The sequence below is a fragment of the Glycine soja genome, chromosome 14, assembly GCF_004193775.1.
Source record: "Glycine soja cultivar W05 chromosome 14, ASM419377v2, whole genome shotgun sequence".
Lineage (NCBI taxonomy): Eukaryota > Viridiplantae > Streptophyta > Magnoliopsida > Fabales > Fabaceae > Glycine > Glycine soja.
The window spans coordinates 51,164,772-51,181,918 of NC_041015.1; the positions used below are offsets into that span (position 1 = coordinate 51,164,772).

Below are 17,147 nucleotides of genomic sequence, written 5' to 3' on the forward strand. Positions count from 1 at the left end.
AAATTTGGTAGGCAAATACTGTAGACAATTAGAGGCTACATCAAGGGGACACAATTCAAGAACCAATTTACATGACGCAGTACAAGTCTGGACCATACTAAAAGTCTAACACCAGCTCATGCATGGAAAAAAGTATCCAACTAAGAAAATTGTCCAGGTAAATCAAACCACGTATTCGCCGGGAGCATAATCTTTTCTTAATTGCCCAAAAAAAATAAAAATAAAAGACGGTTTCAGAAAAGGAAAGGGAAAAAAAACCATCAATTTGAACACATCTCTAGAAAATAAAAATTAAAGAATTGAGATTCAGGGCCAAAACAGAAGTACAACTGTTCAAGCATCTGACCAAGGTCTAAAACATAAAGGGTTGCCGCCTTATGTGGCAGCAGTCTGAAAACTAAAAGTCTACATAAAACTGTAAGAAGAAAATGCCCTACAGTTCTTCAGGGCCCCAGAGAAAAAGAAGGGGGAAATGAAGAAAATTGAACAAATAAAAGAAAACATAAAATTAGACATGGCTTTCTTTCACTAGTCAAGTCATCTGCACTGCACTAATGGCGGCCTACTGGTTGCCTCAGGCAGCTGCTTGGATTGGCCCATTCGATCGGAAGCCACGACCCCTTCCACGATATCCCCCCCTGCCACGGCCACGACCTACAACAAAAGAAGCTTAATCACTTCCAAAATAAAATGTACTATGATTAATATAGATGACAAAGTTAAGGTAATATATGAAATTGCTCCAGAGTCTAGACAGTAAGGACCCACAACCAGCTTAATTACTTCCAAAATATCAAGAGGTAACATCCATTACTTAAAACAAACAGTTCAAACACTTCCCAGAATATCAACTGCAAAAGCTGATTGCCTAACACTGATAGCCTTGCACACATGTATCTACCACAGAAATGAACAAAAGTAATAAGGATCAAGTACCACGGCCTTGAGGTACATCTTGGTTGTATCCTCCATCTTGCATGTCAACATGGGGCCCATTGTACCCTCCCCTTCCACGACCACGAAAGCCACGTCCTCTTCCTCTACCCCTGCCCCTAGCATTTCCCCTATTGCGATCCCAACCTCCATCCTCATAATCAGCTGAAATAAAGCCATTACCTGAAATCAAATACAGCAGCCATATCAAAAAACAGCATAACTGTTCTTCACCTGTTTCCTAAGGTTTCAGTTCAGATTCCCTATGAACTAGTGATTGCCATGATAAATGCAGTTGTGGGCATCTTTAAGTGATTGCCTATTAAAAAAGATAAAATTTCTATCGATTGAAAATATAGATGTATTTACATATCTGAGTAGCCTGTGCCAAAACTTTCACAGAAATAATCATCCATAACATCTAAGGAATAGTTTCAAATTAAAATTGCAACATAAATATGAGGAAACTATACATCGACTCATTCAAACAATTCTACCATTCACAGATAATTTACCCAGGTGATGACAAAGTGAATAAACATCTTACAAACATATGGTTCATAGGAATGAAACAATGCACACAAACATACCTCTGCCCCTTCCCCTGCCTCGGCCACCACGACCACGAACACGACCATTAGGTGAACCCTCTGCAGAACAGAAAAGTTAAAACAGATGTAAACTATCAAATGGGGAAAAAAGCACCCTGCATGTGTACCTACCTCCTTCATAATCAAAATCTGTAGCAGCCTTCACCTGGTCAGCTGGTAGTGGAGGCTGATACCTAAAAAAAAGCAATCTGTTAAATTCCCTGTAGTTCATAATTCATAATAATAATAATATAACTTGCTTATCTATTGATTGATGCCTAAAATCTAGAAACCTGCTAAAGCACATATAACTAGTGCATATACTCTCTAAATTTTTATCATCCAAGCCAGAGTATCTTCTACTTCCTCTACTTTTTTACCTTTTAGAATTCACATGTACTATGATTAATGTTATCTATGATTTTCATTTCATTATCCAATGTGAAATAATATCAAATGCATACTTGTCATAAGAGGAGGAATTCTAGGGCCCAATTGTTTCTGCTTATTTTGAAGAATAATTATTTTTTTTTAATTAACAGACATGTTTATGTTAAAAACCCCTTCAAAAAAGTGTGTTTGACTCAAAATGCTTCTGAAAAAGTTTCAATAGAAGATGTTATCACAAAATCCCTTTTTATTAGTAAACAAAAAAGCACTTAGTGAAGGAACTGAAATCATGAAGATCACATTTAGAAATATATAATGTCGCTCTATTGATATTCACACCGAATCTACTATTATTATTTCTTCTTAAATTTTTCATTTCTATAACTTGAGCAACAAAAATTTAATACCAATCTCCTCTCCGATTGCAAATGCAAAGCATCATTTGGGTAATTCTAGATTTGTGCACTGTGCTTCAATATTCCATCCAATTCAAATAAAACCTTCACCAACATCTCTGACTTCACATGATTCTCAATACTAATATACAATAGGTAATCCAAGTACACATAATATAAGAACTTATTTTGGTGCACTGAAAGCAGGGGTTTGAATATTTATTTTCAAAGCTGAAACCTCTCTGCATACTGCATATGTCTGAAACAAAACTGGGTACCCTAACTCCATCTTGTGAGTAAGAATTTATTAATAATTTGTGTGATGGCCTTAGCAAGAAAGATTGAAAGCCAACTTACCCCACAGACGATGTATCGAGTTCCTTCTTTGAAAGGGTTATTGTTATCATTGACACGTGCCTTGTCGTCTCCAAACTACAAGATGGACAAGGATAAAAATAGAGTGTAAGGATTAAGCAAGCTAGCATCCACCGGATTAGATGGAATGTTTAACACTTGAACCATTCAGATTTAAAATACTATTAATCAGAGACTGCACTTACGGAAGGAGGCCTTCCTCTAGGGGCTCCCAAGTATCAGTGATATCAGTGGATCCAATTGCTGTATTCTGGTGGAGGCCCACAATTCTCCTCTGCATTAACCCCAAGAAATAAACATTAAAATAAAATCCTCATCAAATGAAACAAAAATACTAAGATAGTGGTCAGCCAAGCTAATTGCAAAAGCAAACATACCTTGATCAACTCCACAATTGTCACGGTTTTGTTGATAGCTCTCCCCATTGCTTTGAAAACAATTTCATTAGAACCTTTCTCCTGTGAAGAATAAACAAGATATCTTAATTCAGAATTTAGGAAATAAAAGACTTCACACTCAAAACTTTCTGCTGCTCCAATGTTATGACTAAGCAGTCAGTAAGCACACTCAAACAGGTGAGAGATCCTCGTGACACGAATGTGGGACTCATAACATCCACTTTTTCCCAATGCCCCCAGAGAATGCTAAAGACAGAAGGAAAGGGAAGATAGAGTGTCCCCTTGTTTGGGAATTTCGCAACAGAAAGAGCAGAAGCACTGAACCTCATCCCCCCTCCACACACACTTTGAATTCAAACATTTAAAGAAGAGGAGAGAAGGGAAAAAGAAGAAAGGAGATATCACAACTCAAATGCTTTATTTAAATTATATTTCGAGTATCTAACCTTTACAATAATCATATTTATAGTAGCATACTAGTCATAAACTCATAATACATTTATCAGTCAGCTTCATTTTGTATTTAAAAGTGAAAAAAGTTACAAACAAAGTAGGGTAAGGTACGCCACCTGCCACACACTGATCCTTCCCATTCCCTCCAAAATCCAAAACATACAATTTCAACATAACCAAAAGCAAAGAAGGGATAGACAAAAATAAATAAGCGTAATAATTATCAATCGACATGCATTAAAACAAAGACACTCAATGTTTCCAAAGTTCAAACGGTCGTCATAAAAGCTCAGGATAATTATAATTTTAAAGAAAAGAAGAAAACCTGAAGCAAGCTCATGGCGTAAGTAATGTAGTTGCGCATCCTTCCCTGACTAGTAATCCGGATCTCGTTTTCATCGATTGGAGTTTCAGCTCTTGGCTTCTCCACCTTCTGGTACCGATCCATCTACGCCACCAAACAAAACAAAACAAAAAAAATTAAGAAAACACAAAAGAGAGGTTTGTTAATGGAAGAAGAATTGATCTGCGAGTGTGAGTTACCGCGATAGCTAAGGATAGAGTTTCCTTCGCGAACAAAAACACGAAAGAGCGAGCCCTCTTCTACGGCTTGTATTTTCTATTGCGCCCTAACCTGGTTGCTACTAAGTGTTTCACTTTATATACTCCCTAACACCCGACACCCTCTCTCTCCAAACTACCCTAACCAACTCCTTTTCCCACTCTTAATAGGCCTCTCTCTGCTCGGCCCATTCCCCAATGGCCCATCATTGCTTAACATTTCATAAAATCTCCTATGGAATCTGAATCTTTCAATTACAAAACATCACAAATTCTAGTTCACATAGAAAAATAGCCACAATTAAAACATTTTGTGGCAGCTTTTCCTTTAAACCGCTACAATTATGACAATTTTGTAATGATTATTAGTTGTGATGGTTTTTTACTTTGGGGTAAAATTCGTGATGTTTCATAATTTGGTGGTAAATAACTAAAAAATGGGGGCAATTTGTGACATTGTAAAACTTTGGAGGCAAAAAATGTAATTAAGTCTAAAATTAAATCATTTTGAAGACAACTTTGAATTATGCTTTAGAATCATCCCGATCTAATTCGGTGTCTTATCTTCTTTAAAAAGTACAAAATTTTAAATAATTGCATATCTTATCTTAATCTTAATATATATAAATCCATTTACTTGGTCAACATATTTTACCGCCTAAACCTCCAAACACTGCAACCCAACATTTTTGCCCATTCACATTCCTTTGGCAACATTTAAGTCATTATCCTTCAGGTTGGGATTTGTTTGAACTCCTTGCTTCTTCTTTTGTTTTTTTTTTCATTTTCTCAAACAGAATCAATTTTAATAAATTAAAATCCACTTCTCATACTTTTTCTCTTTGAATATAAACCTGCATTGCCAATAAAAAAATTATGTTCTTATTATCTTTTTTATGTTCAATATTTAATGGAGGGAACAGCCACAAGTGTTATCTGCTCATTTAAATTTGACATAGACAACAATTGATTTCCCTACACGTAAAGGAAAAACTGCACCAAATTACCAAAATCAATTAGGGAAAGAACTCGCAAAGCATTTTACTACCTATCGTTTTACTTTTTACTTTTACCCTTCGAGAACTCTTCAATACAATTTAGAGACATCTTGATATTAGTTTTGGGATATTGCACCAAATTGCGTATTGATTTCTAGTTGATCTCATAAAACTCTGTTGAATTGAGAGTCACGGGGATTGTAATTTTTACTTTTTCGAACATATGTTGCAAAATTTGAAGTATAGCATGTTGGAAATGGGTTTACCAGTCCCCTTTATATTGAACTTAATAGTTATTAGTTTGCTCTTTAATCAAAATCTCTCAATTTATGATTTTTTTAATGCCTTTTCAATTTATTGAACAGGGTATACTAGACCAACTAACATGAGCCATTTTGTTGAATCACCATTCAACCATACTTTTTGCTTTTAGAGGTACTCTCTTTCTCTCTTGCTATGTGTATTCTTTCTAGTATTGTTTTTTCCTACCTTTTTCTTTGTTTTACCATCTGTATCATTTGATATATCACATCTTATGGATATTTTCTTCTATTGAACTTGGAAGTTTATGTTCAAAGAGAATATGATGAATAAGAAATTAAAATCAAGAGACACTTAAGTCAAATAAGTGGTTTTAGTGGTCTAAGGAGGAGGTTAGAGAGGAAGGTATTTCAATCACATGCCTACTTTTCAGTTTTCACAAAGACAAATAAATAAAGACAATTTTTTATAGCACGACACTTTACTGTCAACCTGTCATATTATGATTGTTTTGCCTAATTTTTTCCAGGCTAAGTAATTGTAACGCCTAATTTATGTTATGTTGTTAATACTTTTGCTTGATAGTTCCACAAGTATTATGGCTAGCATATTGGTCTTGAATTGTAATAAATTCTTAATTCTTAATCCTTAATTGAAACAAAGTTTTGGAAACAGATTCCTCCAAATGAACCATATATTTGTTATTTATATCATTTAGTTTAATTTCAATTTATAATTTATTGAATATTGATTATGGTAGTTCGATTCTGTCGGTGGTTGGTGCTCCTGTTACTCAGAATGGAGATCTTAAAAACCAATTTGTAGAAACTAATGTTGAAGCTCAATATAAAGATCCTATCAATTTCAGCTCGCTAATGTCCACCAAAAGTTCTGACTTTTCCTTTTTAATACAGGGTAAAAGATCTGTGCAACCATTGCATACATACCGTTAAGCCAATTAAGGCTTTTTATTTCCAAACTAAATCAGCGTACACGCTTCTGGTTTGTATTGTTGCCTTTTTTTTTTTCCTGCATTTTTCTGCTCATTTTGTATTAACTTATCAACTAATATGCAGGTCTTCTAAAGTTGGGACCCCTGTTGTCAAAGTAAATAACTAAATACTTCTTATCATCCAGAAGTGCGTACTTTTCTTTAAAATTTAGGTATACAAGTCAACTTTCATTTCTCCCTTTTGAATTTTATTTTTGCATGTCTTTACTATGTTTGATGGGACAATCAGTTAAGGAACCCATGTTCATTCCTGTTGTAGGGGGTTTGCTTGATGTTTTTATTTGATCTCTTTAAGTTAGTTTTACCTACCAGGCAGGTTTTTGACATATACTCTGAAGCAAGTGGATAATGTATGATTGTAATTTTCACCTTTCTTCCTCTTCTTCAACGGAAATGAGGTAGCATTTGATGTGAATTCATTGGTCATTTAAATCAACTTCCTCAGAGTTGGGGAAGTTATAACGTATGCATATCTTTATATTTGGTGGAAATCACATCTTAAGTTTTTGTTTTCATATCATCAACGTAAACATAACTCTGCAGATTTGAGAAAGTTATTATAGGGACTTGTTGTTGGTCAATCTTCCATGTAAGTTCAATACTTTGAGAAAGTTGGAACTAACTGTGATGACACTATAATTAGCTTTTAGTATGTTTTTTCTCTTACAGCAATGGCTATCAATGGATGCTATTAATTAGCATGCATCACCTTGAGCTTCAAATTTCAATAGATGAGGTAAGGAAATTTGAGAAGCTGCATTATCAAAGTGGTTCACTTGCTGAATATGATGAAAAGAAGGCAATAGAATTTGATATACTACTTGAAGAAGCCAAATAGAGTGTAAATGGAATGGGATGAGATGGCTTCCCTTCAGGAAGAATTGAAGGGAGTTAAAGATAAGATTTATGAAAATCAAAAGGTTGAAGAAGCACTTACAACAACCACAACAGAACTCTCTACCCTCCAAGAGGAGATACTCTCAAAATCCAAGCTATTGGAATTAGCAAAAAGATTGCATTCAAGGGACTCTTTTAACCAAGGAATTAAACCTGATAAAGACTTTAGAAGCACAACTAAAGGAAGACATGTGAGCACTTCAAAATCTATTGGCCTATACAAGGGAAGAACTGGAAGAAAAAAAATTGAGTTGGAAACTGCAAGGAGTTGTGTGCTGATTTAGAGGAAAAAACTAAAGCTCAGATGAAAATTTTCTTAAAAACAGATTCTATTTTATGTCAGCTACTTTCAAATGCAGAGCTTGAGCAAAAGATGAAGTCTTTTGAAGATCTCCATATTGAATATGGATCTGCTAAAGGAGTCTTGAACTTGAGGGACATGTTCAGACTTATAACAGTCGCAGAAGAGGAAAAAGCACAATTGAGGGAATTGGAAGTATATTAGATTAATAAATTCTAATATATTTGATTATTTGCATATTTATTATAATTATAATAATATTTGATTTTACTTAAAAGGAGAATTACAAAAATATAGAAGAAATATGATGCACATTCAACATTTATATCAACAATCTGATAAGGTATTTTCATTTGCGAAGAGCAAAGAAGTTCCGAGGTGGTAATGGCCAAAAAAAAAAAACGCTAGTTTAAAGTGCTAGAGTTGAATATGGAAAATAAACAAATGCCAAAAACCAATATGTGATTAGCACATGAATAGCATGTCCTTAGCAAAGGACAAATTGGCTAATTAACAATTTGTTAATCCTGAATTAATATGCAAGCATCAGTCACAGTTATAAAATAATTCTTACCATTGAGGTGTCATTTTAGCAAACATATTTCACTCTTTCAAGTAAGTGTTTACTATTACTTTGTTCCCTATCATACTTTTTCTTTATAAAATATTTAGCACCTCCAACAAAAATAAAATTAAATACTTGTGGATTGCAAGTGTCTAGATCTAGTTAATAATATTTTTTATTTAATATATTATATTGTGTATAGAATCTAATGTCTATATATGCAAAATTTTATTGTTTGAATTACTTTAATATAATTATTTTAAAAGTTAACAAACAAATCTATCATATGTAATGAGTTGTAATTGAATGTTTGTGTAAAACTTTTTATGTTATAAGTGTATAACCTTTTTTTGTATAATATGATATTATATTCATAATAATATTATTTATTTTGAAATATATTTTCTAAAATATTACTTTTATAATTCTTTTATAATACGATTTAACAATATAATGTTAAAATTAAGATATTGAACTATAGAACTAGATTGACCTGCTCTTATCTCAAATAGGGATATATTTTGTTAACACAAGAATATAAATTAAAATCATCATTAAAAACATTTGATGTAAAATTGGAGACTTTGATATTTTATGTATGTTGTAATTCATAACTATTTTTTTATAAAAAAAAGATCATAACTAATTTTTGTTGTATTTAATAATGAAATAAATCTTTGAAGTATAAATTATAATAAAACATCAATTTTAAAATAATTCATATACTACTATATAAAAAAGTGAAACAATTTTTTAATTGAATTTTAATTTCTGACATTTAATTGAATGTGAACCAGTTATTTACGAGAGAATTAAAATTTGCCTCAATAAAATAAAATTTTCTTAAGTCACAAGACAATAAAAAAGAGGAGGAAATTAAAATATATCAAAATTATTATAACAATAATTAAAAAATTCGCTAATACTCTTTCTCTAACAGATTATGAAATCTAAAGGCTTAGATGCTTAGGGATGAGTTGTCCTTTCAGTATTTGTGTAATATTAGATATTAATATGGATGGTGTATAATCCTTCAAGCATTAAATCCCACCAAATAAATACATGCATGAACTGTCTCTTGGTCTGACCTGTAGTCCCAAGATACCGTTCCCCCATACAACCTTTCAAATATTGAGTCTAATGACATAAATATTTAACAGCAAGTCAAGTATTGTCCCTTTGGATCTGACTTGTAGTAACAGGATAGTGATCCTGGACGATGTACAGTCACTATATATTACATTATTTTGTCCAACACTACTGTCTAGATGCAGGTCGACTACTAAGACCAGTGCAAAAAAAGATGAAATAGAATACTACCCATCATTACATGTAAAGAATTAATAAATCAACTGCTAAAATGAAAGAGATAATAGGGATTCTCATAAAGAAACACTAACAAGACGGATATATCAGCATGCATGTTTTAATAACCTGCTAGATATAAAAATAGCAAAACAGAAAAAGCAAAAGTAAAGAAGGCATGCAAATGCCTAACCACAAATACACAGAATTATAAAACTTGGAGATTAATGGATTATATACAAAGAGCATCTTTTGAATTTTTTTCAAAATCCCATGTTTCTGATTCCATTGTCGTCGTTGTTGTTTTTACTTGAACTGCGAAAGCTACATTTGTAAATGAAGATCGATCAATAACAAATAAAAGGCATTAAAAGATATTAGAGATTAAGAAAGAGCAATCTCCTACCAATTTAACGATTTTCGCCATTTACCAACATAATACAGTTGTTGTATCAAGGGCCAGGGTTGACGGCACCCACCGGACAGAAGTAGAAGATGGCTCTGATACCATATTAAATTTTATAGTGCAGCCAAGGCATCCGAAAGGTCCCCTTAAAAACCGATTCATAAGGGGGTGATCTACCCAGCTATATAAGCACTTATCATGTTCATGAATTATCCGATGTGAGACTATTCTTAACATATCTACCTCATAAACTTTACTAAAAAGTTGCTTCTTCATATTCATCCTTTTTCATGTGGCAGCATATAAAAGAATGAATTCAGAGAGTAATAACCTACTTGGTAATGCTGTATTGAATAGGAAAACGCGGTAACTGTAAGGAACATATCACAAGTATAAAATGTAATGAATAACACTTGTCTAAACATAAATTTGATAAACATTTTTAAAGAAGTTGTCTAGCCGTACCTAAGATCAATAGATACACTTTTTACACTAATTAAGAAGCTTGTCAATCTCATCACTTAAGTACTTGGAGTTTCCTTCTGCCCAAACTTCGTTAAAGAGAAGGGTTTGTTAAAGAGAATCAAATTTGTAACAAATTAGAAAGAAAAAAATAACAATAGGATCAAAAATCTCCCTAAACTAATCTATCTATCCAAATAAATGAGTGAAGAGAAAACTTAATTTTTCTTTTTCTTCTACTTCTTAATTTCCTTCTTACTCTCATGATAGAAAAACACCTTCTCTTTCACTAAAAGAAAACCATGGTAGCTAGCAATCTTTGACCCTCCATGAGCCAGCACCGCAAACCACCCGCGCCCAACATTCTCTCAACTAGCAATGTAACCATGCGCGATTAACACTACACAAGATCTTCTCTTATTTCCCTACGAACACAAACCAACAGCACCAAACCACCGAAACACTATTACTCACGCCCCATAAACCAAACTATCAACCATAACACTACCCATGAAGCTCTCCCCAAGTTAGAATGAATAAATAATATTTTGATTAAATTTTTACCATGTAATAAAGTTATAAATAATTTAAAAAGTTATACGTACGGTGCATTTAAAGTTTGTTACTTTATAATATTTTAATGAATTACAATAATTAAAAATAGGAATATATTTTTATATTTTTAAATTTACACACGCATATTATTTTTACCGTCATCAATTTTGTTTATAAACTATATATATATATATATATATATAAATCATGAGATTTGATTTTGGAATATTGAACTTTTTATGCTTCAGATATATATATATATATATATATATATATATATATATATATATATATATATATATATATATATATATTTCAAGAGATTTTGATTTTGGAATATTGGACTTTGTATGCTTCAGATTTAGACCGTTCTTTTCAGGTCAGCACAGCTAAATCATTTGATAGTACTGAATTTTTAGCTTTTCATTTCAATCCAAGTTGCTTATGGTTAAATTAGTCAGATCACCCTAAAGAAATTCCTTGACCCTATTATCAATAAACCCACAGATTTTATGCTTGCACATAGTTATGGAAAATTCTTTGGCAGCCCTAGCAACCATTGACGGATCAAAATGCTCCTTATCCCATTCAATGGCAAGTTGCGTTGGCAATTGGCGAAATAGGATCCACTTGAATAGAAAAGGTAGGTACATTTGGTTATGGTAAAGTGGCTTACTTAAATACACGTGATATATTATTCGATTGGTTCCAAATGAACGTAAGCAATTAATTACCGCAAGAATATGAAAAAAAGGAGCTAGATGCATGCATTGTTGCAACTTGCAAGTGATAGATATAAAAGTAAAATATCTGCCTGAATTGTTGATGTTGCTATCTGTACGTTAAAATATACGTTTGACGACCTTGATTTTAAGTCGGTTAATCGAAAACCCGACTTAAATAGAATGGCGGTGGTATTTTTTAAATAAATATAACAGTTTTACAATGGTTTGGAACAGTTTTTATATGTCGTTTAAAATCATCCTTATTGTTCCTTTTTACAGCAGTGTATTACGTTTAGTACCATAAACTTCTGGGTTTTAAATTGATGGAATCTAGTTCAATCCGTGAAAGAACAAAGTGTGAATACAGAAAAAGTAAAGATAATTTTTCAAAAGAGTGTATATTTAATTTTTTTAGTCTTAATTTTGTGATTCATCAAAGATAAAGTGATCCTAACTAATTAATTTGATAAAAAAAAAATTATTTTTCTCAATAATAGAATATTTTAAGATAATGGCTGTTGTGCTTGCATGGGTAACTTGTTTTGCAAGAACTGAATCGCGTGTCTGGCTATAGTGGGAAGCGTTCAAGCATCATTGTCCAACAACATGATGCCATTGGAACTTGGGAAGTTGATAGACAAAAGTTAGTAAAAGAAATTTTTGCGGCTGCTGAAGAATATGACATCACATACTGGAAATATATGGCAATTCAAAATTTCAAGAATCATAAAGGAATAAGAATTGGTGTCACTTTTCTGTGTCCCTTGCCATTGAGGTCTAATTCGAACAATCAAGGTCCCCGTCACTCTGTTGGTTCAAACTAATGTTTGTCTTAAGGAGGATAAAGTATAGCAGAAGGTGTTATATCAGTGTCAGCAATAAAGTTAATTTATTTTAAAATTTTTATATAGGAATGAGTTAAAGAGATTAAAAAAAATAATATTGAAGAGTAAATTATAAAAACAAATTATATGGAAAAAAAAATTAACACACTGCATTTATATATGATTCAGAATTCCAACTTTTAATTATTACTAATTTATTATAACGTGACAAAATTTAAATTTATCATTATATGTGAGCTTAAATCTAAAAAAAAAAAACAAAATTATGTACCAAAGAAATCTAAAATCAGAATTCAAAAAATAAAATATGTGAAATGTTTGATTTATAATAAATAACATGATACGTCAAGAAAAAGCATGTTGAGAGAAACTATTGCATAAGTGAAAACATAAAATTAATTTATAATGATGGATTTGGCTCTTCTTATATATTAGTAATATAACTTAAAAATTTTTAACCCTACCACTATAATTAAGCATTTTTTCCAAAGTGTATTATAGAATATTAGTTAAATTTATTCATGATTAATATCTATCAAAATTTATGTATCCATTTAATATTACTCCAAGATTCATCTAATAATCATCACATTGAAGAAACGAAGACGAATGCTTTTTATCTGCACGCATCAAAAAATCAAATCAAAATATATGCCTAATAATTACAATTAGAGAAAGCATTGCTGAAAAAGAAACGTCAAACGAAGCTCACCATTGACCATCCTTGGCTCACACTGTTGTAATCGCAGAGTATATGGAGTAAACAATACCAACATTTGGAAGTTGGGACCCCAAAATCATAATCTTGACACGACACTGACTCACACCGCATAACATAAAGTTCGGAAAAAATTAATTAATTGTAACATATATTATCTAACTTTTGATAAGATTGTCTCCAATAAAAAATAAATAGAATCTAGATAAAAAAAATAAAAATTAAATACATTATTAAATATAATTTTTATTTATAATATTGAAAAAAATTTAATGTTAATACACCGTCAATATACAAATTAAGTTTTATATTATCGGTTAAAAATCATCTAATGATTTTTTAAAATAGATATTAACAGAAAAACTTATTATATATGAAAATTCATATTTAAATGAGTATATAAATTTATCTATACTATCAGTATACATATTATTTATTTTTAAACAAAAGCTACTATTTGCCATAACTCATAAAATATTTGGGTTACCATGTCAACATCCGTACTTAAAAAGTATTAAATATTTAGTGCTTGATTAGTTATTGTTTTGCACTTACTCACGCTTGTTTGCATGGAACTAAATGGTTGTTTAATGTACCATAAAGAAAAATGTAACAAAAATGTTTTTTCTATAAAAAGAGAAAAATATATTTCCCGTATCAAAGGTTTAGTAAATTTTAAGTTGATTGCTATTAATTCAAAAAGATTAAAATTATTCGTCTATTTAATTCTTAATAATAACATCAAATAATTTTTTTAAAGTATTATTTAACAAAGCAAAATTGACTATGAAGTTTTTTTTGTGTGTGTGAAATCTTTTCCTTTTCCTTTTCCAATTTCCATCAACTCTCACACACCCAAAATGAAAAAGACTCTCTTTCTCCTTAATTATTTTAAAGGAAAAAAAATATAAACTAGTATATTGGATAAATAATTTGAAATTTTATCTTGAATTATTAACTTACACGAACATAATATCAAATGCTCTAGTTATTTCATTTACGATCATAAAAAAAATATAACGAAAATGATACAGATTTAAACTTTAAATAAATAAAAATATTTACAATTAATCTAATTAAAAACACACTGATGAGTTAAATTCTATTGAAAATCTATTCAGTTAACTATACTTTTCCTGTTTTCTAGTGTTTAATTGAATAAATAATTTTTTTTCATATGTTGAATATTTAAGACATTATTTGTATTAGATTGCAAAGATTTATTGATGTTACGAAATTAAATAATAAAAATGATGTTAAAAAAAATAATAAAGAGTACGATTTTAAAATGTGTCTATTATTTATTTTTTAGACAATAGTCAGTAAAAGGTTAGAACTAAGGATTTCGATAAACTATCCAAATCCTTTACCTATTATATGTGTGTGCATTTTTATTTTGATTTTCACTAAAAAGAAACATTTATTTAGACCGAGTATCAAAAGCCAACAAAGAAATTATAAAATTGGAGGATCTGCACCCATGTGCAAAGGGGTGAATGAAGGTCAATTGATTAATTTTAGTCGAATTAGTTAAGATCAGATTTAGTTTAGTTTATATATGTAATTCGATCAAGCAATCATAACCAATTACAATAAGATTGAATTGCATCATCGAATTTATTATTAAAATAAAATAAAATACTTTTATAAAAAAAATAGAAAAATGATTCTAATAATATGTAATTTAAATCATTTTTTAACTACTAATTTAATATAAAACATGTTCTATTTCAAGTTAAAAATTAAACTGACTTATATTATAATTATAATAATAATTGATCAATGATTTTAAAAAACTAAAATAAAATTGGACTGATCTAAAACATTCAAACGCTGAAGGTTAGAATATATATATATATATATATATATATATATATATATATATATATATATATATATATATATATATATATATATATATATATATATATATATATATATATATATATATATATATATATATATATATAACATACTAAGTAATTATGTGCATAATTGAATTTTCAAAAAATGAAATCCGATTCAAATTTATTGAATTTACAATTTTTCAATCCAATCTAAACCAATAATTTAAAACAATCCAAATTTTTTGGTTTGGATTCACTGGGTTATTATATTGATGTGGATCCTGATCAACCCTACTACAAACATGATTGGTAAAGAAATCAACTACTATCATATTATAAATGCTCTGTTACTTGGAGTGAAGTTACCCGCTACAGTTAGGCAGATAGAAGCATGAGATAAGGGATATATAACTGAAACCCTTATAGAAGTAATATTTTCAAGCCTTCTTTAACACGTAGAGGAAAAAACTTGATCAGCATATGGCTTTCAAAATGAATTCTATTTATTCAGACTCTAGTCATTCCTTCCCTTGCAATCACTTTGATTGTCTTTTCTTCGGGACATTCTTGTTTTTATGTAGCCAAACAGGGATGGTCCCAATTACGCATACTCCACGTGAGACTAACTTTCGTTGTGCTATGCTACCCTTCCAATTAAGTTTAGTACTTATTCTAATTATTCCAAAGTCACTATTTTAAGGATATGAACTTTTTTCATTAAAATTATACTAATACCTAATATATATAACTATTCGAAAGTTAATTAATAACAGCATGAATTCATTGTGACATTTTTATTTTAATGTAATTGGATGGTGTTCAAAAGTCAGCTTGCGTGCACAAGCCATTCATATTAGGTTATAATATTCATAATGAAATTCATGATCGGTCATGCTTTTATCCATATATTACCTGCTTTAGCTTTGCTAAATTAATACATTCTTTTTCAAAATAGATGCAACATAAGAACTTTTTAAAAAGTCACCTATCTTAATGTCTGTTGGCCTTTGACTTGGGAAGAATTTTAAGGAAATTATTTAGAGTTATGTTACAACTCGTAATATTTTATACTTCTTATAACACAATTTTGTTAATGAACTCTTTCAAATGCAAAATGAATTAAATCAATGACTCAGTTGTACACGAAAAAGAAAGTACAAAGAAGAATAGATACGTCTGATTTGTTAAAGTTGAGGGGGCCATCTAGAAAGAAGATAATTGTTTTTTCTTTTTTGAAGAGAAGAAGATAAGTGTTAGTGATACAATTTCTGAAATATTATTATGTATTATTATTATTAATAATTAAATAATTGAACTAAAAAATTTATATTGACAGTATATAAAAAATAAATATTATTGAAAATTATCAAAAATTACAAATCTTATTCATAATTTCACATTTACTAATTTTAATTAATAACAAAATTGTATGTTAGAAAGTATTTTCAAACAATCGTAATAAAAAAAAAAATTCCACAAGGTGGATCCGTAGCACGGCTAGCAGAAGAAATAATAGAAACAAGAATACCTTTTGCAGTTTTGCTTTTCAGGCGGGACGAAAGACATCCGTTTGTAACCTAACCCCACCTTAATCTCGTTTTTCCAAGAGTATTGGTAAGTGATGTAATAGAAAATAGATGAAAATATAATGTAAAAGAAAGTAAGAAAATGATTATAGTTATTCTTTTTCTAATTTAAATCCAAAGAAATATCAGAATCAGATGCAGATATTCCATTAAAAAAAAATGCAGATATTCCCTCACTCGTGTGTATACCACCGTAACTTTTATTGTGTTCATATAATCTCTAAAATCATGATAAGGTGGATCAATTTTGATTTTGATCAAATTTTATATAATGATACACGAAAATCTTGATAGAGATAAAACAAGTAAAAGCAACTTCTGTTTTTATCTTTATCAAAATCAATTTTATAATAATTAATTATATAAAATTAATTTTATTTAAAATTAATTTTATAGTGTCAAATTCGAACAGATACTCATTCATTTGGAGGCTCATTGGCCCAATGATAGTTTCTCTGTTTCTTGTATTCACAAACCAAAGAGGTTGTAATGATGAGTTTAAAGATTAAGGCTTTGTTTGTTTGTGATGACAGAAATAAAAAATAAAATGTGACAAAAGAAAGAGAGTG

The 17,147-nt window shown here is 30.3% G+C and overlaps 1 protein-coding gene and 1 long non-coding RNA gene across 2 annotated transcripts; both read right to left on the reverse strand.

Annotated features, from left to right (window-relative positions):
* Nucleotides 1-264: 264 nt before the first annotated feature.
* LOC114385094 (ribonuclease P protein subunit p25-like protein) lies at nt 265-4,237 on the reverse strand. The gene is made up of 9 exons (XM_028345069.1): nt 4,078-4,237; nt 3,860-3,982; nt 3,061-3,141; nt 2,869-2,957; nt 2,666-2,740; nt 1,656-1,717; nt 1,524-1,583; nt 937-1,116; nt 265-654 (listed from the first exon to the last, which is right to left on the reverse strand). The coding sequence occupies exons 2-9, from the start codon at nt 3,980-3,982 to the stop codon at nt 575-577; spliced, it is 750 nt and encodes a 249-aa protein (XP_028200870.1). The 5' UTR covers nt 4,078-4,237; the 3' UTR covers nt 265-574.
* A 4,869-nt stretch (nt 4,238-9,106) lies between these two features.
* On the reverse strand, nt 9,107-10,818 carry LOC114383162. Its single transcript, XR_003660414.1, has 3 exons — nt 10,306-10,818; nt 9,841-10,184; nt 9,107-9,758 (listed from the first exon to the last, which is right to left on the reverse strand). It is a non-coding gene; the product is annotated as an uncharacterized LOC114383162 (long non-coding RNA).
* Between the last annotated feature and the right edge of the window lie 6,329 nt (nt 10,819-17,147).